Below are 25083 nucleotides of genomic sequence, written 5' to 3' on the forward strand. Positions count from 1 at the left end.
CCGTCAGCTATGCCTCCGCCCCCGGACCAGACCCGCCCCCGGACCCCCGTGCGGGGCCGGAGGGCGTACTGAACGCCGCACTGAACGCCGCCCTTCCTAGTGCCCGCGCGGTGACGCGGCCCCGCCCCCTTTCACGGAGGCATGGACAGCACCCGAGGGAGCACGGTGAGGGCGGAGAGCGGAGACCGGAGGCCGGAGGCTGGAGGCTGGAGGCCGCGACTCCCTCGGGCTCCCTCGCTCTCCCGCAGACGAGCGCACGGTGCAGCACCTGGAGGAAGCGCCCTGAGGCCGAACCCAAGGGCCTCCCTCCGAGAAGGCTGCAACTCTGATATCCAGGGAGAGTTACTTTTCCAAGGACGGGCTTATTGCAAAGTTGTAAAGGTTTATATATTATTTTTATTACATAGAATAAGCAACTTTTAGTTTAAAGTAAAAACTTTCACATTTAAAGTTTTTAAAAAAATATTTTAAAAAATCTAGACGTTTTAAGGGAGCCAAAAAAGGTGAACACATACCAGGTAGCACAGGTTATCTTAAATATTCACATCTCAGGTGCTGTTTAGAGAAGATTAAAGAACTGGCCAGAAATCACTCACGGCCGGCACCGATTAAGGTTCCGGTCTTCGGAAGAGACGGGCGTTAAGGACACATCGCGCACGAAGGTTACAAGCATTCAGCAGTTTAATCACGCACGCACGGAGCTTCGCCAGCGCAGAGCGGGGCCCCGCCGTCGCCGTCACCGTCACCGCGGAGGGCCGGGGCGCCAGCGCCGTCTCGGAAAAAAAAAACACGCTTCACCAGACACCGAGCAGCCGCTGTCTCACGCTCCTTCCGACGAGTTTCCGGTGTTCAACCCAGCAGCGACGAGCAGCACTTCAGGACGGCGTCCCTGGCAGGGGAGGGGCGGGAAGGGCCACGTGACCGCCTGCCCGCCTGCCCGCCCGCAGCCCCCGCAGCCCCCGCAGACCGCCCTGCGCAGCCCGCCCCGCCCTGGGCGTGACGGCTCTGCCCCCAGCACTCGGCGGGCGCGGCCGGCGCCTCCGCCCGGCGTCACGTGAAATGAGGAACCGGGTTGGGAACAATCTCTTACTTTCTGAAATGACCCATTTTATGAAATCTTTCCCTGCACACACACTCATCTTATGATAAAGAAAGAAATTTAAACGCCAAACACAACCTAACAAAAGAACTAATTTTAAAAAGAAATAGCAGGTTGGATTTTAAAAAGCGAAATGTTTGTGACTACATACTTACTAACAATTTTAAACAACTCATGTGATGAAATTCATTCGCCTTCTGACCCTTTCCCCCGAACAGCCTGCCCGCATGCCGACAGCGCAGACGCTCACGCGCACTTAAAACGCGGCAGCACCGGGTGCGGGCCACCAGCACCAGCACCGGCGCCCTGTGGGCGTGCGGGCGGCCCTGCACCCTGGGGGTGGCCTCGCTCTGGAAGCCTGGCCGTGGCTGTGAGCGCCCTCGGCAGGGGACATCAGCTGACCCCCGTCCGGGTGACCCGCCCCTGCTGGGGACGGCGGCAGGTCTCCAGCGAAGCCCAGGGACGGACGGACGGAGAGGCACCCGGTGCTCCTGCGCCGCAGCCCGCGCGCCGCCCTGGGCCCTGGCTCCTCCCCGTGCGCACCAGCAAGGACTGTCCGCCCGAAGCCCCTTGCAGACAGGATCCCCCGCTCTCCCTCAGTGCCGTCAGGCACACGGCCTGGCTGCTTTCCCCGCACCACCTGTTTCCACCTTCACACAGAAGCAAAGCTGTGCCTCAACAGAGCAGTTTCCTGAGTCTCGGATTTAAGACTGGAATTAGTGTTGCTTTTCCCTCCACGACTAAATGAAGTGCATTTCTCTGAAAAGTGTAAATGGCAGTTTCCTCTTGACACACAGAATCGATGTGTCTACTGGCTTAAAACAAGCACTCATGTATCAGAACCCAGTTTTTCACCAACTTTAAAAAAAAAAACGTGGAATTTGTTTTGCTGGAGTCTCCACGTCCTGTTTGCTGAACATTTACCATCACGGAGGGATCCGGAATCTCTCACCAAAGCTCCCTAGCCTCGAGGGAGGGGTCAGGGGGTAAAGCGGCAGCGAGTCCCACCCCTCTGGGCCGCGGGTTCAAAGGGCATCCTTCTGCCCCCCTCATTTAAGACACCGTGTCCTTTCGAGAGGACGGGCAGCCAACAGCGGCCGTTAAGCAGCACCCCCCGTGAGAACGGGTGACGCAGACGTGCTTCCGCGGAGCTAACCGGGGGACCGGGGCCGGCGGGCCCGACGAGCTCACCTGGCGTACGGGATGTAGGACAGGCTGTACCTGCAAGAGAAAGCCCAGCTGCTGAGACCCGCCGGCACCGCCGCGCAGTCCCCTCCCCGAGGGGCCCCGGGCGCCGCGGTCACCGGGCCCCACCGCGTGCCTCCCGGGGGAGGGGCCGCGCTTCGACACGCGACTCTGGTGCACGCCGGGGTCTGGGCGAGTCCTGGCGCAGAGGGTTCCCTTCCGAGGTCCTTGTCGTCGCCGTCGTGAACAGAAACAGACCGCTGAGAATGAAACGTGCCCCCCGCCCCGCCCCGCAGGGTGAACCCATCAGTACATGCGGACGATGACATAGAAAACGACAAGTCACAGAAAACGACCGAGGGACTCAATGTAGCACCCCCCCCGCCCCGTTCCTCACGGCCCCTCCGCAGCACAGAGAAGTGCGGGGACACGGCCCTCGGCACGCTCATCGGGGGCGGAACGCGCAGCAGGGCGGGCCTGCTGACCGCGGACGGAAGGGACGAGGCTTCGCTCTGGAGACGAGGGAAACGCTCTGGCGTGTGGGGACCCCCTCCCGGCGCGACAGGGTGGCGGGCGAGGAGGGCACTCGCGGGGCCTGTCGCCGCAGCTGGACGGGACGTGTCCCGAGGGGTGGAAAAGGCCCGCGGGGGGCAGAGGAGCAGACCCCGACCGGCCGTCACCGCGGACTGCGGCGGGGTCAGTGCCGAGCGCACGGCAGGCCCACGCTCCCCGGGCCCCCGGGGCGGGGCCTCCCTCTGCGGACCCACGCGGCGCGGCCTACACATCCCGCCGTTCCTCCCCCACGGGCCAGGAGACGAGGGGAGGCTCGGGGGGGCCCTGTGACCCTGTGTCCGTGCAGCACCCGCCCCACCCCCTGCCCCGCACCCAGAGCCCTGTGTACGCCCCACGGGACACGGCGCAGGATGCGTGCCGACGGCGCGGCCCGCCAGCGCGGACTCACCAGGTCATGGACAGGAACTGCAGGACGCAGAACAGCACGGCCAGCCCCTTCTTGTGCCACTGCAGCAGCGAGAGGGGGGGAGGGTGAGCGAGGGGCTGCCGAAGCACCGCCGTCCACGTCCGCGGCTGACTCCTCCCCTCAGGCGCACGAGACCGCAGCCCCCTCCCTTAACCCTCAGTGGGACAGACTTAACACGCAGCAGACGTAAAGCGAAACCAGCCATAAGGCACGATTCCTCCCCAAAATTCTCTGTGCCCGCCAAGTCGCATGCCGCCCAGCACAGGGCCTTGAATGAACGTTGCTGAACGACCGCGCTCAGGCCAGACATGTCCAGGCTCTGCAGCGCCGGGTCCGGTGAGCCGGGGTCGCCGCCCCTGGAGCCGGCACGCACAACCCGCTCAGTGAGCGGTCAGGCCCGCACCCCACGAGAATGCCCCGTCTGCACTCCTCCTCACTCGCTCCCTTTCCTACTGCTGATGGAGAGCTGACTCTATTGTGATCTGCTGGGATAACGTAAAATACAGTTTCCACAATTTTTAAAGTTATGTAGTTTCAGACTCCCTTGTCTATTTTAAATTTTCATTTACTTAACTTCCTATTTCATCTACTGCTTATAGACAAACAGGCTGCTAGCCCCTTCCAAAACCCTGTCTGCCACAGGGACGTGCCGAGATTCTCGGGCCGGTCCCCGTGGCTCCTCCCCGGGAGCACGCGCAGGTGAACGTTCTCCCGGAACTGAAGGACGGTCCTTCCGGAACCGCGGGCGTGCAGCCAGGGGGGGACGTCAGAGCCTCTCCTGGGAGGGCACTCTGACACGTGGCGCCACCCTCTCCGCAGCCTGCGGCCTTCGGGGCGGACACCAGCCGCCTGGAGACCTCCGGGGAGCAGGCGGGGGGCGCAGAGGGGAGGCCGGGCTGTGCGTGGGCCTACTGCAGAGGCCCCGGGGGCCGGGGTTAACCGAAGCCCCCGTCCAGGCTCTGTGCGTTGGCCGGGGCGTGATTCCTGCCAGCGGGTTGGCTCTGGTGTCGGTCACCCGCCCGGGGGGCCCTCCCCGGGCGGCTGCCCCGCCCCCCGAGGGCGGAGCCTCTCTCAGCACAGCCAGAGCCCGGACAGCCCGAGCCAGGAGCGAGTGCAAACCCGCTCTGCCCACCGCAGACGCGCACCACGGGCGGCCAGTCTGGCCACCCAGTAATGTCGCCATACGCCTCAGGGACCCCAGTCTCTGGCGGGTTTTAAAGAGCCAGACTCGAGCGCCTCTGGAGTGACGCGCAGCCGGCGGAACGCGGGCCCGGCCGAGGCACTTACCCAGAGAGCAGCACACAGGGTGAACACGAAACACAGCTGGGCGGGGAGAGAGAGAGGCCTGTGAGTCCACGTCCCTTCAGAGCCCGGGAGCGCGCACACACACACACGCACACACGCATCTGCACGGACAGCGTGCTGCGGGCACCGTCAGTGAGGCCTCCGATTGCAGCGGCCCCCCCACCTCCCACAATGGGGGGGTCCACACAGAGGACGCTCGGGGAGTGACTCCGTGACAGCGCTGCTCTTGTGAGCCACCGTGGCTGTGCCCCCGCCAACACGACACCCGGTGAGTCCCCCCGTCTGCCCGGCCCCGAGGAAGGAGCCGGCCGGGGAGGCCTGCACACGGAGGGCCGCGTCACCAGCGTGCACCCGGGCCCCCGGGGAGGCAGGGCAGTCCCGGGGGAGGCGGCGACGGCCAGAGGCAGCGATCTGGAGACCAGGAGCCCTGGGCGAGGCCGTGGCCCAGCCCGCCGGCCGTGCAGGCGGCCCAGGAGCCCACGTCCTCAGCCCGCAGCTGGAAGGGCGTCGCCGCCACCACCGGCAGCGGGAGGGCAGCAGGAGCCACGAGACGGGGCCCTCACGGAGAGCGGGCGGGGACCCGCACGTAGACCAGAGAGGCAGAGAGCACTCCCTCCGGCCCCCGCCTCCCGGCCCCCGCGGCTACTCACCATCATGACGACCGTGGCCAGCCACCGCGTGCTCTCGAACATCTTCTTCAGCTGCTTCACGGGCCCCATCAGAAAGCACGTGCTGTGGGGGCAGACGGGAGGGCTGAGGGCGGACGGACGGATGGCGGTGCTGTCCAGTGACGTGCGTGCTCCCTGTCGCTGCCCTGACCCCCGCGCAGCACCCCGGCCCCGCCCCCCTGACCACTCCCAACTGGGTCGCAGGCGTCACGGAGCGGGGAGGGATGGGGGCTCTGGAGACCTGTACGGTGGGAAGCCTGCCTCTGGCCTCCCTGTGGGGGGGGCAGTGCCCGCCCACCCCCCCCCACCCCCTCGCTGGGCTGTGGAGGCCCCGGCATGCTCCCCCAAGACGCCGCATTGCGGCCACTGGCCCACATAGGGGCCCAACGCCCCTCGACGACCCGGCGGGGACGGGCTCTGTGGCGAAGTTAGCTCCCCCCGCCCCCCGCAGACCAGAGCCGCAGAGACGACCCCAGGAGGAGCACGCTCACGGGGAGAGGGGCGGGAGGCGCACGCACCTGGCCAGCGCGGCGATGTTCCCGAAGGTGTAGAACACGGCGAAGAGCTTTATGCCGCCCGGAAGCCACAGCAGCCCGGTCCCCTGCGGGGAGACAGTCGCGTCACACACCGCACTGCCGCGAAGGCTCCGGGGCCGCGGGCTGCCCTGGCCGCCGGGAAGCGCGCCGCCGCAGCGTGGGCTCCGAGCGTGGGTGTGCTCGCCACACGGGGCCTGGACCTGCAGGGCGGCCAGCCCAGCGACGGCGCGGGTGCCGTCATTCCCAGTGGTGATCTGAGCGCTGCCCTACAGCGTCACGGGTGTGCCTGAGTGGGACAGTGTTCGGGCACAGAGCGACACGCCTGTGACCTTGTAATAAAGGGTTCTGGAATGAAAAAGGGGCGCAGTGTGTGCCGGACCCCGTGTGTCGCCTCTAATCGCACCTTTTCAGGCCGCTGGTTCTCCGCATCTCGGGCTAACGGACCCTCGTGTCTGTCTGCACGTGGGCGCGTGTGCACGAGCCACACCGGGGCTCCCTGCACGCGTGCGGGAAGCCCGCCCTCCCTCCTGGCCCCTCGGGCTCCGACCGCTCTGAAACAGCGCGGCTCCCCGCTCCCCGCCCCTCCGTCCTGACCCCCGCCCTGCCCTCCCTCCGCCCCTCCGCCAGTCTCAGAGGGACCCGGGGAAGGCAGTAACGGGGACAGGACGGAGGCGGCCGCGCCACACGAGGCCCGACTCACCAGGATGGAGAAGAAGATGCCGCTCACGAAGCAGATGGCAAACCACTTCAGCCTGGTGCTGAAGCTCAGGGAGGCGCCGTCCAGGACCTGCAGGGGAGCAGCCGCGTCCTTAGGGAGCCAGGCAGGCCCCCGCCCCGCGCTCTGGGTCCCCGGACTGTGAGGGGGGCACTGACACGGTCCGGGGACCGGTGGCCCTGAGGAAACACCCCTGCTGTCGGCAGGGGTGACCCGGGCCTGGGCTCACGTCCAGAAAGCCCCCACCCGCCAGGGGCAGCGCAGACACCCCTGTGTGGACGAGTGACCCAGGGGGCGAGATGCTGTGGAGCAGTGGGCGGTCTTGACGGCAGCGCGACAAGAAAACGCTGACAGACGAGGCTGGGGCATGGGCGCCTCGTCTGTCCAGGCAGCTGAGGCTCAGTGATGGGGTCCTCGCGCAGGAACTGCGTCAGGAAGCCCCGGGGAACGGCAGGGGGAGGAGCCCAGCGCAGAGGAGGCTCTAGCTGCGTGTCAGCGTCAGCGTGGGGCTGTCAGCGTGGGGCTTCGGTGTCAGCATCCGGGAGGCCTGAGCAGGGCCGGCCCCTCGGCCCCGCCTCCCACCACGGCTCCTTGGCTGGAGGCTGGGGGAGTGCAGCTGGCCGCAGGGGCCCCAAGGTACGCAAAGGGGCAGGGCCACCTAGTCCTGACGGAGTGTCCACCATTAGACACGGCGACTGTAGAGTTCACTGCTAACCAGCCCGAGAAAGCCTCAGGCGGCTCCCCGGCCATTGGTGAAACACGGCTGTGAAGGAGCCGTGGACACCACCCGCATGCTGCCCACACTGCGGGGAGCGGGGTTCGCTCACACGGGGCAGCCCGCACGCGCTGACCGAGGCCCGGCACACGCACAGGACCACACGCGCGCCACTGGAGCTCGCTCTCCCCGCACGGCTGCGCCGGCGTCGACCACTGGCGCCCAGCAAACTAGACACACCCAGCAGGAGCTCACACCCCAAAATGAAAACTTCTCATGCTCATCACCACACACGCTTAAATATGAGACTGCATGCTTGTGGCGTGTTTTCAAGAACGAGGAAGCACAAAGTTGTATATGCAGAAGCTCAGCATATCTTGGGCTACATCCTTACCTGTGTCGATTCATCTGTGAATCCTTACGTAGCATGAAAAGTAGATAAAAATAAATATTCTGTCAAAGCAACATACATCACTTTTTAACAGGCTTTAAATGTTTTTAAAATATCTGCTTAATTCAGGCATTCCTGTTTCCAGCCACGTCACTCTCTTACACAGCAAAACTGACCCGTGGGTTTAAACAGAGAAGGGTCTTGCCTGTAACCTTTTAGAAACGTCTGAATTTCACTCTTTGGTCGGGACAACGCCCGTCAAGCACATTCTAACTGCGCAGGACGCAACGGAGCCCGGAGACTGCCCACAACCGAGGACATGGCCTACGTGCTCCTGGGAAACGGGGACAACGTCCTGAGAACGATTCCGAACGGCACTGTGAGTCCCCAGTGACGCGAGGAGGGGGAACAGGAGGGGAGAAAGCACCCACTGTACTTCTCCCACAAGTGTCACCACCCCACGGTCAGTGAGTTCGACCGCTGGTTTGCAGCGGCCAGTGCACCCCGATCCTGGAGGGGGGCCCGGCTGTATGAGAGCAGGGCTTCTCCCCTCCCCGTCTGACACCAGCCAACCCCGGCAACGAAACCGACACCCGGGCGGTCAGGGGAGCAGGAACGGAAGGTCCCTGCCGGGTGCCCAGCAGCGGGCAACGCTGGGCACACACGTTCTGTGGGGCAGTACCTCACCCCCAGGGCGACCTTCCTCCCCTAGCTCGGCCTGGGGCTCAGACCCGCCCCTGACCTTCCCTCCCCAGGCTCCTCACTCACCGGCGGCTTACACCCCCACGGAGGAGGATCAAGGGGCGGGAAAACAGACTCACGTGACCCCCACACGTGCCCCCCCCATGCGACCACACCCTTGGGCACTCAGCCCTCGGGACCACGAGGTTCCGGCCCACGTGAAACACTCTCGGGAACAAAGCCCCCGGCCTGCTGCCCACGGGTCTGCTGGCCACAGGACGGTTCTGGTCACAGAGCCTGACAACATTCGGGCCTCGGCTGTGTCTCAGCTCCAGGCCCAGAAAAGCAGCAAAACCAGACTGAACGCCGACCTGGGGGCCAGCCGCACCGACCAATGACCCCAACTGCACTTGACTGTAATGAACTCGAACGCTTTGGAATAGAGTCACACACGGCTCTGACCAGCGTACTGTATAGCGGAGACCCAGGACACGAAAGTGGCGGACCCAGCAGAGCCCCGCTGACATCTCTCGCCGGGCTGTCTACGGTCCCGGTAACACCACTCCACTCCGCAAGCCCGCAGCAGCTCCCGGAGGGCATCTGCCCGTCTTACAGCCGCGGAACCTCCCCGACTCCCCCAGGACCCTGAAGCCACACGAGGCACTGTACGGAGGCGACAAGGACGGAGATTAGGACAGGAAGGGGGCCGATAAAAACATCCTTCCGCAATCCTGTTCGACCTTGAACGCTCCAGTTCTGGGACGGGCAGACAAGAATTTGTCAGCGTGCAGGCAGCAAAAGCACTTACCCAGCGGTTTCACTCCCCTGAGCTCTCTCCATAGAGGAAGTAGCCTGTCAGAGCCCAGGCCTCCGGGGACAGACAACCTTCAGTCCAGTTCTCGGTCTCGGCTTCCCGACCCTCCGCGGCTCCACCCCGCCCCGCCTCCCGCCGAAAGACACGCCCCTCCCCCCGCCAGCACCGCGTCTATCAGAGAAGCAAAGCGGGGCGAGGCGCCTGAGGACCCGGGCTCCCGGCAGCTCGCGGGACGGAGGGTCTGCGCCCGAGGGGCGCGCCACGGACCCCCCATCCGGCGCCGGGAACCAGGCGGAGGCTGGGGAAGGGCGGCGCGGGGCAGACGAGCGGTCTGGGAGGGAAGACAGGCAGCAAACGGGCTCCTCGGTCGGAAAGCCCCACGGGGCGCCGGGGGCCGGCTCGTTAGCGAGGCTCTGCGAGCTCCACGAACACGTGCGAAGGCCCCAAATTCCTCCGGGAAGCAGATGGAGCCCCCCGCCTGTACGGCGCCGGCAGAACAGGCGGCGCCCCAGCCCGCGGGCGCCCCTGGACCGTCGCCGCCGCGGCCCCGGGGACGGGCGCGCGCGGGGTCCCCACCTGCGAGGTCAGGCCCTGCTCCTCGTCGTCCTGGCCGCTCAGGACCCGCCGCAGCTTCTCCATGGCCCCGCTCCCGGGCCGCAGCGGCGGACACTGGCCGGTCAGCGGTCCACGCCCACCGGGGAACCCGGACGCGAAAGCCCTCCTGCCGACCGGAAATCCGGGTCGGGGCTTCCGGCGCGTCGGCCCCGCTCGGTCGCTGCGGTCCCAGCGCGCGCATGCGCCCCGGAGCCCCGCCGCCGGCTCGCAGCCCTCCGGCGGGGGAGCCTGGGGGGCGGGCGGGGGCCGCAGGAGGACTCCGACCACCGCGAGTCGCGGAGCTCGGGTTTGCGCAGTCGCTGCCCCGCGCCCCCTCCGGCGGGACCCGGCGGGCGCGCGGCCCTGGCTCGAGGGATGGGCGGACGCGCGAACACGCTGGGGACGCCGGGCGCGCAGGCCCACGTGCTGCGCTGGGACCCTGGTCCCTGCCCGGCACGGTGATTGCATCTGACCCGAGCCAGGTGGGGACAGGTCTCGGGAGACCCCTGGGAAGGCAGGTCGTACGCGTCCTCCCGCAGGAGTCCCATGCTCAGCATTTGTCAGCAGAAAACACTTGTTTTTTACTTATTTATACTACAGTGTGAGCACCTACGCTTTTGGCAACCGAAAAAGATCAGAAAATAGGTGATACACATCTTCTGTAAAACAGTAAACCTCTACGCTTCTATGTAATAAAAGAGTACATCTATCTATAAATTCTTCAAGAATTTTCCTTTTGAATTTTCCATGTGCAAGATGGTGAGATAAACCGGTAACTCTAAAAGCAGGGAGAGAATTTCCAAGGACATGTGAGGTTGGATCACGTGAAATTGCCCACGGTCCAGCTGGTTCTCCCTGCCCTTGAGCATAAGAACTCTCATTGGAAAACACATTGAAGGTGTAAGAAGGGGGGAGGGCAGCGGTGTATAACTTCTGTTGAACAAGGAAATGAGCCCAGCGCAGTTTCCTGGAAACTTCTGCGCAGAGTTCGCTGAGGCAGAGCCCTTGTGGAGGAGCCAGTGAAATTAGCATGTGTCTAAGCTGCAGAGTCGCTCTGCCCGGGTTGGGGTCCCGGCTCCCTATCCTGCAGCTGGGAAGTGTTGGGGAAGTCAACCCAAACTTCTCGTTTACTTTCTCAAACGTGAAGATGAAGGTGGGACTGTCTCCTACCTTCCGGGTTGTTACGGGGATTAAGAAAGATACTGCCACGTTGACCCTCATTAGTCATGGGTTCCTTATTTGAAAATGCACCGACTTGCCCAAATGTACGTGTAGCCCCCAAACCAATACTTGCAGGCGCTTCCACCCTCATTCGAGGACCACGCACGGAACAGTGGAAACTGGGACTTGTCCGAGGCACAGGTCCCGGCTGCCGTGACCCAGGCGGTGCTGTGGCCCTGGCCCCGCTCCTAGTGTGAACAAGAGCCCTCTTCACGGTCCACTTAGTGTGTTTTCAGGCTTTTGTTCTGTTGGTGACTTCACTGTTAACAGGACCCCCAAGCCTCCTGCGGGAGTTCTGTCTACTGCTCCGAAGAGCAAGGAGGCTGTGGCAGGCTTCATGGAGAAAATACGTGTGTGTTGAAGAAGCTTCTTCCAGGCCGGAATTACGTGCTGTCGGCCACGGATTCAACACTAATGAATCAACAACCGTCACTACATAAGGTGCCTTCAGACACACGTGAAACAAGGTTCGGGACTGGTCGGTCGAGGACCCTACCCTGCGTTGCCCCCAGGAGCGGTGCTTCTGCGTCGCTGGTACGGGGTCTGCCGCAGCTGGGTGGGGCAGAGCTGCCACAGTGACGAGTGGCCGCACCGGCAAACACTTAAGGCAGGGCCTGCCGCCTGCCGAGTGCTGAGTAACAACAGCTGCTGGTGTGTGACTACGATGATTACTGTTGTTTCCTCGTGCATCATTTCTGCTCCGGACCCCTGCCCTCCCTCCCCGCAGTCCGTACCTCAGCCATAAACCTGGAAAAACACGTGACCGCTTCCTTCTTCCTCTCCCCTACTTGCTTCTCAGCTCTGGGGCTCTTCCAGAGCCGTCGGCCTTGCAAGCACGAGACAGCCCAGGCACAAGATGGGAAGGTGTGCCCGGTGGTGGGGAGAGGCAGGGCGCTGGGGAAGCTGCCTCGCCCGAGCCCTGTGCTGAGCCGGCTGCCATGCCACCCCCCTTCAGGTCACCAGAGGGAGTCCACAGACAGGTCCCCTGAAGCCCCGTCCCCACACCTGACTGCAGGAAGGTGGAGAGAGCCAAAGGCTAGCCCAGAGCGGAGAGCAAGCCAGCAAGGCCGAGGTGGCCCTGCCAGGGGAGTGGGCCATGGAGCTGGCGAGCGCGGGCCTCTCTGCAGCTAAGCCCACCCCCGAGAGTGCCCAACACTCCCTCCCACGCCAGGAGCTCTGCTCCCCGCCCCCCACGAGGGACCCATGCCCAAACCCCAGCCCTGCACCAGCTCACTTGGGTGCCGGGGGCCCGAGAGCACTTCTTAGGAGGGAGGACCATGACGAAGGTGGTGGGACCTTTCCCCCAACGGCCACATTGTAAGCATTTTGAAAGTAGAGGATACAAAACCTTTTAAATCTCCTTCCCGTCTCTAAGGTTTCATGCAGTCTGTGGGAATGCTGAATGTGTTGAACACTCTCGAGTGACAAGGACGCTGACATTGAGCCCCGTGTGGTCAGAAGTGCCTTAGAGTGCGGGACCCACGAGTGCGGGATAAACGTGATAATATTTAACCACTGGTGGTTTGCTGTCTCGTCAGCTTGTGCTAATCACTTCCCTGGACATGACAGCAAATCTTGATACAAAAAGTAACACAATAGCTTTTCTTCCTTCGGGACTGAGGCCCGGGATGCTTTGTGAGCGAACCAGTCAGTTCGCTGCCTGTCAGCAGGCCTGTCGCCATGGTCCCGTCGCCATGGTCCCCGGAGCCCACGCAGCAGAGGAGCGGAGGCAGGTGCAGTGGGCAGGTCTCCTCGTCGAGTGTGGGCGGGAAAGAGATTAGGGGTAATCGCTCCGAGGAAATGTGAAGTGAAGAGACAGAAGACAGACAGGCCTTTAGAAAGACACGGCCTTAGTTCTGATTGCGCTTTTCATTTCCCAAAGGCACCCCAACTCCTGCCTGCCGGGTTTCAGGGTTTCGGTTCCTGCCCTCACGGTGGAAAGAGGGGCACGGCCCTGATGACCCTGAGGACCAGCAGAGGGCGCTCCACCCTCACGCTTCCACCCACACCAGCCCTGTCCCCTGCCCCGTGGGGCGGGGGGGCAGCAGTGGGGAGTGGCCAGTGTCAGCTCCAGTCCATCCCTCTGGTCCGGCCCGACTCACGGCCACCCTGCACCCCACGGCTGTGGTGGTCGCCTTAACTCTGTTCACCTCCCGTGCTGAACCACCTCCCACGAGGCACCGGCTTCCTCGGAACAAATACACGGCCGCCCACGACCCAGCCCCGCTCCTCCCTCCAGCCTCGTGCATCGCCCAGCTTACTCTCCACGACGCGTGTGCACATGCATGCACATGTGTCTGCATGGGCACACACAGGTTTGTGTGTGCACGCCCACATGCGTGCATGCCCGAGCAGATTTTATAAACACGCAAAGTCGCAGGTTTGGCCGGACCCCCTGCTCGCAGTCCGAAACCCAGAGCCCCGCCAGGGGCCCTCGGCCCTCGGCCCTCCCGGCGTGGAGCCCTGCTGCTGCACGCGGCCCCGCCCCACCCCCGCTGCTGTGCCGAGACCGGCTTCTGTGACAGTCAGGGGCAGCGGCCCCTCACGGGCTTTCCCTGCGGTTCCGGTCACGTCCCGTGTCAACAGCACCGCCCTGGGGGCCTGCGGGCTGGTCCGGCTGCGGTGCACCCTGGGGTCCACCCAGCGGCACCTCGGCCCAGAAGCCTGTGGTCCTGGGCCCCCCACCCCCTCAAGGCCAGCAACCCGCCCAGCGCTTCAGGCCCAGGCCACTCGGACGTGGCTCCTGACGGTGCGGGGTGGGTATTGACGTCCTCTTCTCTTCCAGACCTCAGGCAGGCGACTCCGAGACCGCGGCAGACTCCAGAGAAGCCCGGCGCCGTGTCGGGGTGTCGGGGTACTGGGGTGTCGGGGTGTCAGGGCACTGGGGCCTCCACACTGTCTCCACGCCTGCCTCCTTCCCCACGGCGGCCCGCAGCCGCGCCTGCCCCGAGTCTGGGAGCCCAGCGAGGAGCCCGGAGCACCAGTGCCGCCAGGACAGGGACAACTGCATGCATGCCACGGGGGGTGTGGACACGGCATGGGGTCGGCTCGGCCAGTGCCGGCGGGAGAGGGCGGGGAGGGCCAGGCCCAGCCGCTGCGGCCGCAGCAAAGGGAAACTGCGGAAGGAGGGCCCTCGGCCCGGCCAGGACGCCCTGCCGTCGGCTCCCCTGGCCCGCAGCCCAGGCCTGCGCTCCCTGCCAGCACCCCCGCCCGCCCGGCCACCAGCTCCGGCTGTGCAGGAAGTGCTTCCCCATTGTCACCTCCACCCGGCTCTGCGGTAACACAGACACCCCCAAGGGGCCCCGCGGTGCCGACTGCATCTGGGGAGCCAGCCTGGAGCCCTCCCGCTGCTCTCCCGTCTGGGGCGACGGCCGTGCCGGGCCCGTGCGTGTCTTCGGAGGCGTGTCATGCAGGGCAGCTCAAGCACCGAGTGTGTGCAGGTGGGCTTCGAAAGGAACCGGGGTTTGCTCCAGCCCGGCCCGCGTGCTCACACCCCCCTGACGCAGCCTTCCCTCACGCGCTGACCCCCCGAGGGCTCACGGCCCCCGCTGCTGGCTGCGTCCTTCCTCCCCCAGCCGCCCCTGCGCCCGGCGGGGCAGCCGCTCTGGGAGTGCGCCCCAGGACCAGACCAGACACGGACCCCGTGTGCACGCCTGCAGCCGGGACCTTCCCACGCGTCTGCAGGCCCAAGCTCTGCAAACCCCAGACGAAAGAGCGGGAGCAGCCTGCCCGGGAGGGGTGGGGGGGCCCCATGTTGCCCCCGCCCAGTGCACGAGAAGCCGAGCTGCTGGTCGGTCTTCTGGGCGCGAGGCCACCACCCACCCGCTGGACGCCCAGCGGTGCTCAGCGCCCCTTTTGCTGGAGATAGACAACGGATGTGGTCATCTTGGAGCAACCCACAAGCTTCAAAAAAAGGAAAGAAAATAAAACCAACGCTGCTCTGGAGGAACATTTCACCAGCTGGTGTCGGCGCCCCACCAACCACACCAGACTGTGCCCGCCCCACACCCTCCGACGCTCCGACCTCCAACCTCCCTGGCGGCCAGGGCCCTGCAGGAAGTCCCCAGGCCCCATCCCGGAGCTGGGAGCGAGCTCGGTCCCCTCGTCTTGGCTCCGTCCTCCTCCTCCTCACATGGGAAGGTCAGCGTCAGGGCGCCCCCGGGGCCCCACATGGGGCACTCAGGCCGCACGTGTGTCTGCTCACTCGCAGGTCCTCTCCCGTGGGGGGTGGGTCTGGAGAGCAGAAACGGCCTTGCTGGCCTTGCTCACCAGGCGTGTGAGGGAAGCCCATGGGATTTCATCAGGGCCTGTCCTGGTCCCGGGGCGCCTCGCGTCCAGTGGGGTGACAGCTACAGGCTGCCCCTCTGGGGACCCGGGTAACCTCTCTGTGGAGGGGGGAGAACCCCCGGCTCCTCCTGCCACTCCAGAGACGGGCAGGATGAGACTCCCGTGGTGACGACAGGAGGCCGGTCCCACCCACAGGAAAGCGGAGGCCGGAGAGAGAGGGGGGCCAAAGGGCCAGCGCAGGCTGCAGTCGCTGCTCCAGGAGCCCCGGGCAGGGTGGCGCTGCCCCCTCCTGCGGTCAGGGAAGGGGAGAGCAACTTTGACAGGACTGGGGTGCCCTGGGCTCCTGCCTGCAGCGTCAGCTCCGGTTCAGCCGCAGGAACAAGTCCGAGGAGCCCTGGACAGCACGGTCCCCGCCGAGTGGCCCTGGCCCATCACAGGTGTGTCCCGTGGAAGCACCCCCCGCCCGCCTCCCCCGCCCCCAACCCCTCAGGCTGCGGCAGTGGGAGGGGCCTATGTGACAGCTCCGGCCGCAGTCTCGCAGGCAGGAAGGAGACAGACATCAGAGGAGCTGCTCAGAGGGCACAGGAAGACAGGGGGTGGGGGTGACCCAAGTGGGGGGAGACGCGGAGGCAGTCTGTCTGGGTCTCTCGTCCCCCGCTGCTGCAGGAAAGAGACTGTCGCTAGCATTCCCGGCGAGGCCCCACACCCTGCCATGACTATGTCCTGTGACAGCCCTGACCCAGCGTGGCCTGCGTCCTCAGGACACGGGGTCACTGCCCACCTCCAGGAGCCGCTCCGGCCCCTGCCGAGGCTGCGTCCTCAGGACACGGGGCCACTGCCCAACTCCAGAAGCCGCTCCGGCTCCCGCCGAGGCTGCGTCCTCTACCTGGTGCCCAGCGCAGCTCCCCGCCCTTGGGGTCCGGGACAGCAGTCCCACCGGGACACGGCGAGCTCTGACCGCTGCCTTGGGGAACGGAGGCTGGTGCAGCTCCAGGCCCGGCCGGTTACTTCAGGCGTCTGCAGGGGCCGCACCTGGGGCGCTGTCTCACGCCCCCACGGAGAGCGGCCTGCCAGGGCCGGGGCTGCTCCCAGAACCCCCCTCCCCGGAAGGCCCGCCTCACCTCACCCCCTGACCGTCCTGCAGGAGCCCGGCTCTGCAGCTCCCTGGAAGCGTGGCGAGACACCCTGTCACTCGGGCCACCAGTGTTTAAGCCGTTTATTGCCATCGGGTCACAGCGCTTGAGGACGCACGCTGCACGGGGCCGACGCTCCTTCAGCCTGGACGTGAGACCAGACAGACGCATGGGGCCAGCGGGCAGCGCTCTCACGTCGTTGGTGGGTGGGGGGGGGTGGTCAAGGATGTGGAGCACGCAGAGCCGCCAGCTTTGGGCTCTTCGGTCTCTCGGGGGTGAATTTGGATGGACGGCGCCCACACTGCTGCAGACAGCCGCCGCCGGGGGTCACCGAAGTCGCTGTGCTGGGGCCGCTTTCGGGGGAAGGGAGCACCCAGCCCTCGGGGGGCGGCCTCCGCGGGGGTCGTCCGGTCCGTGCAGGGAGCTCTCTGCGCGTGCCCCGCCCCTCGCAGCGGTGCTCCCGACGGTGGCCTCCGTGGCTCGGCGGCGGGCGGGGCCGCCCGGCCACAGCGCCAGCTCCCGCCTTCCCGCTGCCCTCACGCAGAGGCCTTCTCACTCATCCTGGAAGCGAGCACAGGGGGAGAGTGGGGGGGGCAGCCTCTCCGCCAGCGGCCCGGGCCCTGAGGAGACACGTCGGGCGACACGTATCTCGACGGGCACCTCTGTAAAGCACGACGTGCAATTGCACGCGGCCACGGCTGAGTCTGCGCCGCACCGTGTCGACTGCCCGATCGCGCTGCCAGGGCCACAGCGGGGCTCACTCAGCACCAGGTGCCACACACTCACACGCCCCGACACCCCGAAAGGCCTCTGCCATGAGACGGGGCTTCACCCCCCTGATCCCGCACCCGAAGGAATGACCGAGGTCCGCACACCTGTGCTTGATGAGCCGCATCCCCTGGACCAGCTGGGCCACCTCGTTGGTGGCATGGCAGGCGAACAGGAGCCAGTTGCGAGGCTGCACCTTGTAGGCGAATCTCATGAACGTCAGCGAGTAACAGCAGAGGGCTGCGGGGACGCCGGGGCGAAGGGAAGCAAGGGTTGCGGTCTCGGGCCCGGGTGTGGGGGGCGCCCCGAGGTCAGGGGACCGGGTGTGGGGGCGCCCCGAGGTCAGGAGCCCAGGTATGGGGGCGCCCCAGGGTCGGCTGCCTCAACCAGAAGAGGAGCCTGCTCCACGAGGACCCTGGCGGGGCGGAGTCCCTGCCTGCGGGCACCGCGCACGGGAAGCCCGCCGGACGCCTCACTCAGAGCGTGGGCATCAGAGGGAGTGGGCGCACAGCAGTTCCAACCCTGGCACTGTCCCCCACCCCTCCCCACGGTCGTGTACCATCCGTCACCCAAGGGACCTGCTGTGTGAGCCCCGAAACAGTTTCACGGCCAAGCATCGGGGCTTCGGGTAAACTCAGGACGGCGTTTTCCGAACACTGTGCAGCTCGAGAGACCCCATCCCTCCATGGGGCCCGGTGCGCACGGGGGGCCCACAGACCTCAGCTCCCCCCAGGCATTCCAGCGTCCCTCCCCGTGGGGCAGGGGCGCCTCCCACACGCCACACTGTCCCTTTCTGGCAGGGACCGTCCGTCTGGGACTGGAGCTGCTGGAACCGCGCAGGTGCAAGCCCCCCGGGTCCCACAACCGCACTTACCGAACGTCATCCGCCCGCTGATGATCTCCGGAGACTTCTGCATGTCATTGATGGCGGCGATGGGGAGGCCCCAGTTGGCCACCGGGCCCCAGAAGTGCTGTGCAAACGAGAAGGAAGCGGGGAGGGGAGGCTGAGGCGGAGCCGCGGACAGCGCACCTTCCCCGGCTTGTCGGGTGTGAGCCGGGGAGACCGGCCCCCGTGTCGCTGTGACTCGGCGGTCCTTACGAGGTGGGCCCCGAGCCAGAGGGGGTTTGGCAGCTCACCAAGGTGCCAGCCAACTTCCAGATTGCAACCAAGTAACCTCGGACTGCCCCGTTTAGAGAACTTTAAAATGAGACTAGCTTCTTACACAATTCCTTCTTGCCATGACTTAGTATCTGTGATAACCTTTCTCCACAATTTAACGTTTAAATGCATGAACACTGTTCTTTTTTTTAATTTTCCTGAGGATATGTGACGACGCATCTCGCAGCGCAGAGCCCGCCCCGGACCCTCCTCCGGGAGACAGGGAGGAGACAGGGACCCGACACAGGAGGGGCGCCGCTCTGGTGGGGCCGGGCGAGCGGCTGCGCCGTCCGAGGACCTGGGTGGCCGCGCTCGGAGCCCCGGCGGCTCGGCCGGTGGGACCGGAAAACACCGTCAGGGTCACAGCGACAAGCTGGGTTTCAAAACCGGACCGGCGGCTTCTCACCCACGCCAGCACCGCGCAGCCGCCCCGCGGGCCCACCCTCAGCTGCCCGTGCTGGACGCGGCCACGCCCGACTGCACTTCGCTGCGGCTGAAACAAGCCCAGTAGCTTTCTCCACTAAGTCACGAACCGTCCCGCCGATCGCAGCCTGCAGCCCTTCACGCAGCGAAAGGAGCCGCCCGTCGCCGGCTAGCGCCCTCTGTAGGCAGCAGCCGAGCGTCACACTGCACTCGGCGCCAGCCGGTCAGCAGTGCATAAACCCAGAGGGCAGAGCCGGTTTTAGATCTCGCATCTTTAACGCCGACCGGAAATAACACCCAGAACTCCCACAAGGACTGGCGACCAGGGGAACCTGAGAAAGATGCAGCAGGGCTGCAGAGCCGCCAGCCAGAGCTGCGACGGGGCCGGCCGGGGACTGGGGACTCGAGGCCCTGCAGGCCAGGCGCGCCCGCACACGGCCTTTGGGGCTTGGGGTGGCGCACACATGGCCCCTCTGTCCTCGGGCTGGAGTGGCCCACGTGAGACCTCGCTGCTGGGTCTGGACACCCCCTGCGTCCGGAGGAGGGCGGCACCCTCCTCTAGGCACCTCCCCGCCCACTTCCTTCCCCGCCCGTCTCCTTCCGGGGGTCAGTCCATCTGCACTCCTGTCATTCCGGAGTGATCTCCCTCCCCTCCCCCTTGACCGGTCCTTTTTCTACTTGGGTCTGTTCCCACTTCTCCCCGTGGTCTCTCCCCGCTGTCCCGCCCACACGCCGCTCCCGTGGCCGAGGTCCTGGGCGCAGGCCCAGGACTGTCACGGAGCCCAAGGAGCCGCCCGGCAGCGGGACCAGCAGCAGACACCAGGCGCCATCTGAAAGTTTAAGGTGCCCGGGGACTCCCCTCAGACGACAGTATGACAAGTCACAGCGCGCTGAGATGGGCTGCACGCGGCGGGGTCCCGCAAGGGGGGGAAGGAGCGCGCTGGGACCGGACCTGGTGAGGGCGGGGGTGCCCTGACTGGGAGCGGTGCCCTACACTCACACGTGCCTCTCCAGAAGTGCGCGCGAGGAGAAAGCCACTCAGCGCTCGAACTCGGGGGCGCCCCCCTGGAAGGGGCCTCCGTTCTAGCACCCGGTCCTCGTCCGCCCCCCGTTCTTGAAGTGCGTGCGGTCCACGCTCTGGCGGGCGCTTGCCGGTCAGTGTCCAGGAAAACGCGGACGAGGCGAACTTGTTCTGGGTTCACGGGAGAACACTCGCACCCGTTACAATTCTGAGCCGCACGCGAAGGGCGTCCACACCAACAGGCGGCACCGCCGTCTGTCTGGGTTGGGACTCCCTCCCCCCACTGCGTCGGGGTCGGCCCTGGGGGGACTGTTGTCGGTGAGGCCCGAGGCACACGGGGCCCGCAGAGACAAGGACTCTGGGCCGGGCCGGGGCAGTGGCAGGGACGCCAGGGCGCGCCCGGGGCTGGTGGCGGGCAGGCCGTCTCCGGCAAAGGGCGCCGGGTCCGCTGTCCGTCGGCCGTTGATACAGACAGACAGCTGCACAGGCGGAGGGGAAGCGGAAGCAGGTTTCTTACCGTGCTGTGTGGTGCGAGAGCGCCGCGGTCCAGTCGGGGGACACATGAAAGAAGAGAAGAGGAGGAAAAGGTCAGCCGGTTCCGCAGGCCAGGTCCCGTCAGGTCCCTCCAGCCTGACGCGCGTGCTGGCCCGGGCACCGGAGCGGCCGTGCGGGCGGCACGAGGTCCCCCCACCCCCACCCCCGCCCCCCGCCGGGTCCAGTGGGATTTCTAACGACAACTCGGACCTTCGTTACCCCTTAACTTCATTAAAAACCTAATTCCATTAAAAAACCTTAATCTTTAGAGTGCTCCGACAGAAATATAACGCGAGTCACAAATGGGAGCCACAGACGTAAATTAAACATTTCCAAAAGAAAAAACAGAAGTTAATCTTATTAGGTTTATGTATCCCGACACGCCAGAAGTAGAAGTGCTCCAGTTTGGACGCACAACCAGCGGGCGCTCATTAACGCGGCACCGTCGGGGTGCTGCGTCCCGGGCCGGGAGGCGCTGTGCACCGCCCCCCTGGCGCACCTCCTCCGGGCGGGCTTAGTGGCACCTGGGGGATAGTTGACTTTCAATTCAGCACTTTCCCCTTGAATTATGTAACAGTTCACATTGCACCAGGGCACGTGGAGAAGGAAATTGCTGCCCTCTCTTGCCGCTGGACCCAAAAGCCCTGCACGCAGGTGACCGTGAAAAGAACGCTGGTCACTCCACATCAACAGTGGTCTGATGACTGTAAAACAGTCTGAGAACCGAGTCATTTTCTAAGCGTCCCTGGAAAAGACAAAACCCCACAACTCAGCAGCCCTGAATTCCACGTCAGAGATGTCCAAAACACAGACCGAGTACTCAGTTAAAAACCTAAAAATCACATTTGTGCAGAGCCAAACTAGGAGAAGAAAAAAAAACCTTCTTGGTGTATATAACAATCTGTTCCAAAGAAAGATAAATTTATAAGCAACAAACTACAATTTGAGGAGAGTAACGTAAGACTGTATAAAAAAGTCCTTGATTTTCTATTTGGTGTGCTGCTTTAATTTTATTTCAGTGAAGGTTAAAAAACAAAACAAAACCCCCAAACGTATAAATAGGTAAAGGTTTTCTTGGGTCCACTCATGACCTTGACCCCTCGTGAAGGAGAAGGCTCTCTTCCCAGGTGAGAAGGGCGGACGGAGCGGAGGAGGAAGACACCCAGCACTGAATAAGCTCCGTTCTGTTTTCCTCCTTCCTCCGGAATTGTGACCCGCCGCTCTCGTCTAAGCTCATTCTTGTTTCCCTAGGCCTCCTGGTGCGGCCACGCCAGGTTCCACCTCCCTGAGGGGCTGCCCCTACCGTCAGCTTCCTCCGGAAGCGCTGTGCGGGACCTGGGCCATGGGTGACTCGGGCCTGCGGCACCCACAGGCTCCACTGACGGCCGGGCACCATCTGCTCACACCGGGACGGCACAGGGGGTAAGGCTGTGAGACGGTGTAGGCCAGGGTGTCACATTCATTCTCACCGGGGCCACATCAGCCGCGCGGTGGCCTTCAAAGGCCCAAATGTAACGTTAGGACTGTGTACATGTAACTGCTCCTTAACCAGGAGCAAGGAGCTCAGTGCTGCCGCCGGGTAGAAACCAGGCGCCGGACCAGGTAAAACAAGGTGGAGGCCGCACTCGGCCCAGGGGCCGTGTGTGCGCACCTGTGGGGCAGAAGCAGTTCTCCTGTGGGCTGACGTGTTCACTTGAAGGTCACCTATTCTCACCAGCTGGCGTCTGATTTTCTAGCTCAAGTTAAGACGAGGGAACGTTCTGACCGCTGGGATGCGCGGTGTTCAGCTTCACGTCGAGGGCAGAACTGGACTGGACGGCAGGGGAGAGGCCAGCTCTGCCCCACGCCTGCAGCCTCGTCTGTGGGGGTCAGCCCACCGCAGGGGGTGAAAGCGCAGGCGAGCACAGCGCGCAGGCAGGCACGGTGCGCAGAGGGCGACACCGGCAGGAACAGACGCGCAGGGAAAGGGCCCGGCGCCTGACTGCTTCCAGAGCCCCCCCTGCCCCCCCCTCCACACGGGGCTCTTCCTCCAGACTCTAGCCGGCACGCCCGCTCAGCCCCACGCTGTGGGGTCTCGGGGCCCCGAGCTTCCTGGGAGGCACAGACACCAGTGTTCTCACGCGGCAAGTGAAGTGTTGAACCGCCCGACTCCCAAGGCCTGTGCCAACCCTCCCGTCCCTCGTTTGGGGAAGACCCCGTTACTGCACGGGTGCGTCTCGCCTGGCTAACAAGTCCAAGTCCTTAAAGCTCCCTGGAGGCTCGTGAGTTAAAATGAACAGAACCAAGTACCTCGGTGGCCGGAGCACCTTCACTGCACACACCCGCTGACTTCGGGTTTACGAGCATGGCAGGAACCGGCCGGCCCCCACACTCCAGGACCCAGGTCCTCCTCAAGAGGCAGCCTTCGCACGCGCGTCCAAACGCACCCGTGCAGACGAACGCCCGCCCCCCACCCCTCTGCACGGCGGTGCAGCGCCCGCCACTGACGCGCTCCCATGTCCTCCCTCACGACTCACCGCCCACTCTCACCCCTCCTTTCCCCAAATTTGGAGACAGAAGGAAAGGAGGGAAACTGTCGTCTCCTTTTACTCCATTGTAAGATGTCTGAGAAAACAACTTCTTTAAAAACATGAACGAGGGAACCAGGAAGTTCTTGACCCGAGACCCTCAGAGGGCGGGGAAGGGGGAAGGAGGCCGGGGCGAGAAGGGGGCGAAGGCACAAAGCCGGTGCCGCAAACCCAGGGGCGGAACTCGCATCGGGAACAGCAGGAAGGGGGCTGGCAGGCCCGGCGCGGTCATTAGGGCCCGGTGAGAGCCCAGGGCGACGCAGCTGGGTGGCCCAGGGCCGGGGCCACTCACCCGCACCCCCACCCAGGGCCGACGACACACACCCAGGAGAGCGGGGGGGGGGGGCCGCCTCTCTCCCTCGGGTGTGCGGTCAACAGACCCCTCCTCCGCAGTGCACGCCGGGTGCCCGCCAGCACACTCCCCGCGTGGGTGCGGTGGGGAAGCTTCTGTTCAATCACACCGACCGGCCTTGCCCGCAGCCGCACCTGACCCGGGCAGACCTGGCCCCGGGAGAACCCGGGAGCGAACCCCGCGCAGGCTCCCAGCCGCGGGGACGCCGCCAGGCTCAGACTTTCCAACACGCAAACCTGACCCGCTGCTCCGGCCCGGGGCCAGCCGCGTCCTGGGCCCCGTCCCCGTCCCCGTCCCAGTCTGGCTCAACCGCACCGCCTTCTTTTTCTGGAGAGCCAGGAGGGCGGCTTCCCTCCCCAGACTCGCCCTACCACCCGGCAGGCCGGGTTATCTTTCCTCCCCTGCGGCTCTGTGCAACTGGGAGTCAACCGCGCCGCCACGGCGGTCAGGACGAAAAACAAACCCTGTGCGCAACCCCGTGCGCGTCGGCGCACGTCAGCTGCCTCCCGCGGCACCCTGGGGCGGTCGCGCCGGGCCGACGGCCCTGGCCGGGCTTCCCCCCCACCCCCACCCCCACCCCCCGCTGCACCGCACCGCTCACCGGCGGGCCACACAGCCCAGGACCCGCGCGCACCGCTGGCGTCCCACTCCAAGGACACGACTTAAAGCGGCTGCGAAGTTGCACCGAACAGTGCGGCATTGCACCAAGCAGCGGGGCCTTGGCGGGGTGCTCGGCCGGCGGGGGCACCGACCCGGAGCCAAGGTCAAAGGTCCGACCCCAGGTCGGGGCCCAGACAAGAGCGAACCAGGACGGGTCAGTGAAGGCAACAACAGATCCATGTCCCCCCGCCCCCTTCCTCTCCCTGAAATCGATAAATTAAAAAAAATAAATAAAAACGAGCCTCTGAAGGTCGGCGGTGAGAGAAAACACAGACGGCGTGTCCCGGGCCCTCCGGCCGGGCATGCCCTTTGTTTCTAGCGGGAACGGCCGCGGTAAAGGACGGCAGAGCAGGAAACCTCGTCCTCGGCGGCGGAGCACTCGCGTTCGGAAACCTTCCGGACCCCGCGCGGGACTCCGGGTCCGAGGAAGGAGAGCGGCGAAAGGCGAACCCAGCCCCGCGCCGCCCTTTCCGCCGCTGCCGGGGCGCGGGGGCGGCGGGGGATCGCCTTCACGAGCGCGGGCTGCCCGGCGCCTCCCCGGGCCGCTCCGCCGCTCGCTCGGCGCACGCCCGCCGGCGGAGCTCCGGCGCCCCCTCGGCCAGGAACCGCCCCCGCGCCGCCCGGACCCCGCGTCTCGCGGCCCCCGCCCTAGGTCCCCCACCCCGTCGCCCCGGGCCCCCGTCCCGCTGCTCCGCCGCCCCCGCCGCGCTGTCCCAGCCCCCGGCCCCCGGCCGCGGAGCCCCTCGCCGCCGTCCGGAGCCCAGGGCCCCGCCGGCCCCCGCCCCGTGCCCCTGGTCCCCGGCGGGTCGGCCCCGGCCTGGCGGGTTCCGTCCCGGGAAACCCGTCACCTCATGAGGTAGTCCCGGAAGTCCTTGCTCCGGACATAGTCCGCCGCCTTCCGCACCAGAGCGCCCGCCATGGCCGCACCGGACCCGAGGCCACCCTCGATGCCCTCGCCGCCGCTCCTCGGAACCCAACGCCGGGCCGAGCGGACAGAGCTGACACCGCAGCAGCCGGCCGGCCCGCGTCACGACAGCCCCGCCCCGCCTTACGGCCGCTGGCTCTCGGCCTATGGGAGGGCTCGAGGCGGGAGGCAACCAGCGGATTGGCTCGCGCGGCGCCGCACACCTTCTCCCCGCCCCTCAGCGGCGCGCGGGGCGGGGCCTCTGCGGTCCCGTGGCCGGGCCCGGCGATTGGCTGGCGGTCACTAGGCGGTGGCGCTCGGGCGCGGCGTCCCTGCAAGGGCAGTGCGGCCCGGATCTCCGGGCGGCCGGTT

General features: G+C 65.5%; 2 protein-coding genes across 6 annotated transcripts; both read right to left on the reverse strand.

Annotated features, from left to right (window-relative positions):
* Positions 1 to 663: 663 nt before the first annotated feature.
* On the reverse strand, positions 664 to 9825 carry SFT2D1 (SFT2 domain containing 1). 4 transcript variants are annotated; one of them, XM_045843934.1, is made up of 9 exons: positions 8646 to 8892; positions 7597 to 7619; positions 6473 to 6559; positions 5755 to 5837; positions 5219 to 5321; positions 4551 to 4586; positions 3246 to 3304; positions 2291 to 2320; positions 664 to 889 (listed from the first exon to the last, which is right to left on the reverse strand). In XM_045843934.1, exons 1-9 carry the CDS (start codon positions 8872 to 8874, stop codon positions 850 to 852), a joined length of 690 nt encoding a protein of 229 aa, XP_045699890.1. In that variant the 5' UTR covers positions 8875 to 8892; the 3' UTR covers positions 664 to 849. The 4 variants fall into 4 exon arrangements, with proteins under 4 accessions (XP_045699890.1, XP_045699891.1, XP_045699892.1 ...); XM_045843935.1 differs by having other exon boundaries at positions 5219 to 5300; positions 8646 to 8889; XM_045843936.1 differs by lacking the exons at positions 7597 to 7619; positions 8646 to 8892 and adding an exon at positions 9665 to 9825.
* Positions 9826 to 16391: 6566 nt separating this feature from the next.
* MPC1 (mitochondrial pyruvate carrier 1) lies at positions 16392 to 24861 on the reverse strand. 2 transcript variants are annotated; one of them, XM_045843521.1, is made up of 5 exons: positions 24656 to 24861; positions 20212 to 20215; positions 17966 to 18062; positions 17199 to 17287; positions 16392 to 16884 (listed from the first exon to the last, which is right to left on the reverse strand). In XM_045843521.1, the coding sequence occupies exons 1-5, from the start codon at positions 24724 to 24726 to the stop codon at positions 16876 to 16878; spliced, it is 270 nt and encodes an 89-aa protein (XP_045699477.1). In that variant the 5' UTR covers positions 24727 to 24861; the 3' UTR covers positions 16392 to 16875. The 2 variants fall into 2 exon arrangements, with proteins under 2 accessions (XP_045699477.1, XP_045699475.1); XM_045843519.1 differs by having other exon boundaries at positions 17199 to 17331; positions 24656 to 24850.
* Positions 24862 to 25083: the final 222 nt, after the last annotated feature.

The sequence above is a fragment of the Phyllostomus hastatus genome, unplaced genomic scaffold (genome assembly GCF_019186645.2).
Source record: "Phyllostomus hastatus isolate PE091 unplaced genomic scaffold, TTU_PhHast_1.1 phas_contig_40, whole genome shotgun sequence".
Classification (NCBI taxonomy): Eukaryota; Metazoa; Chordata; class Mammalia; order Chiroptera; family Phyllostomidae; genus Phyllostomus; species Phyllostomus hastatus.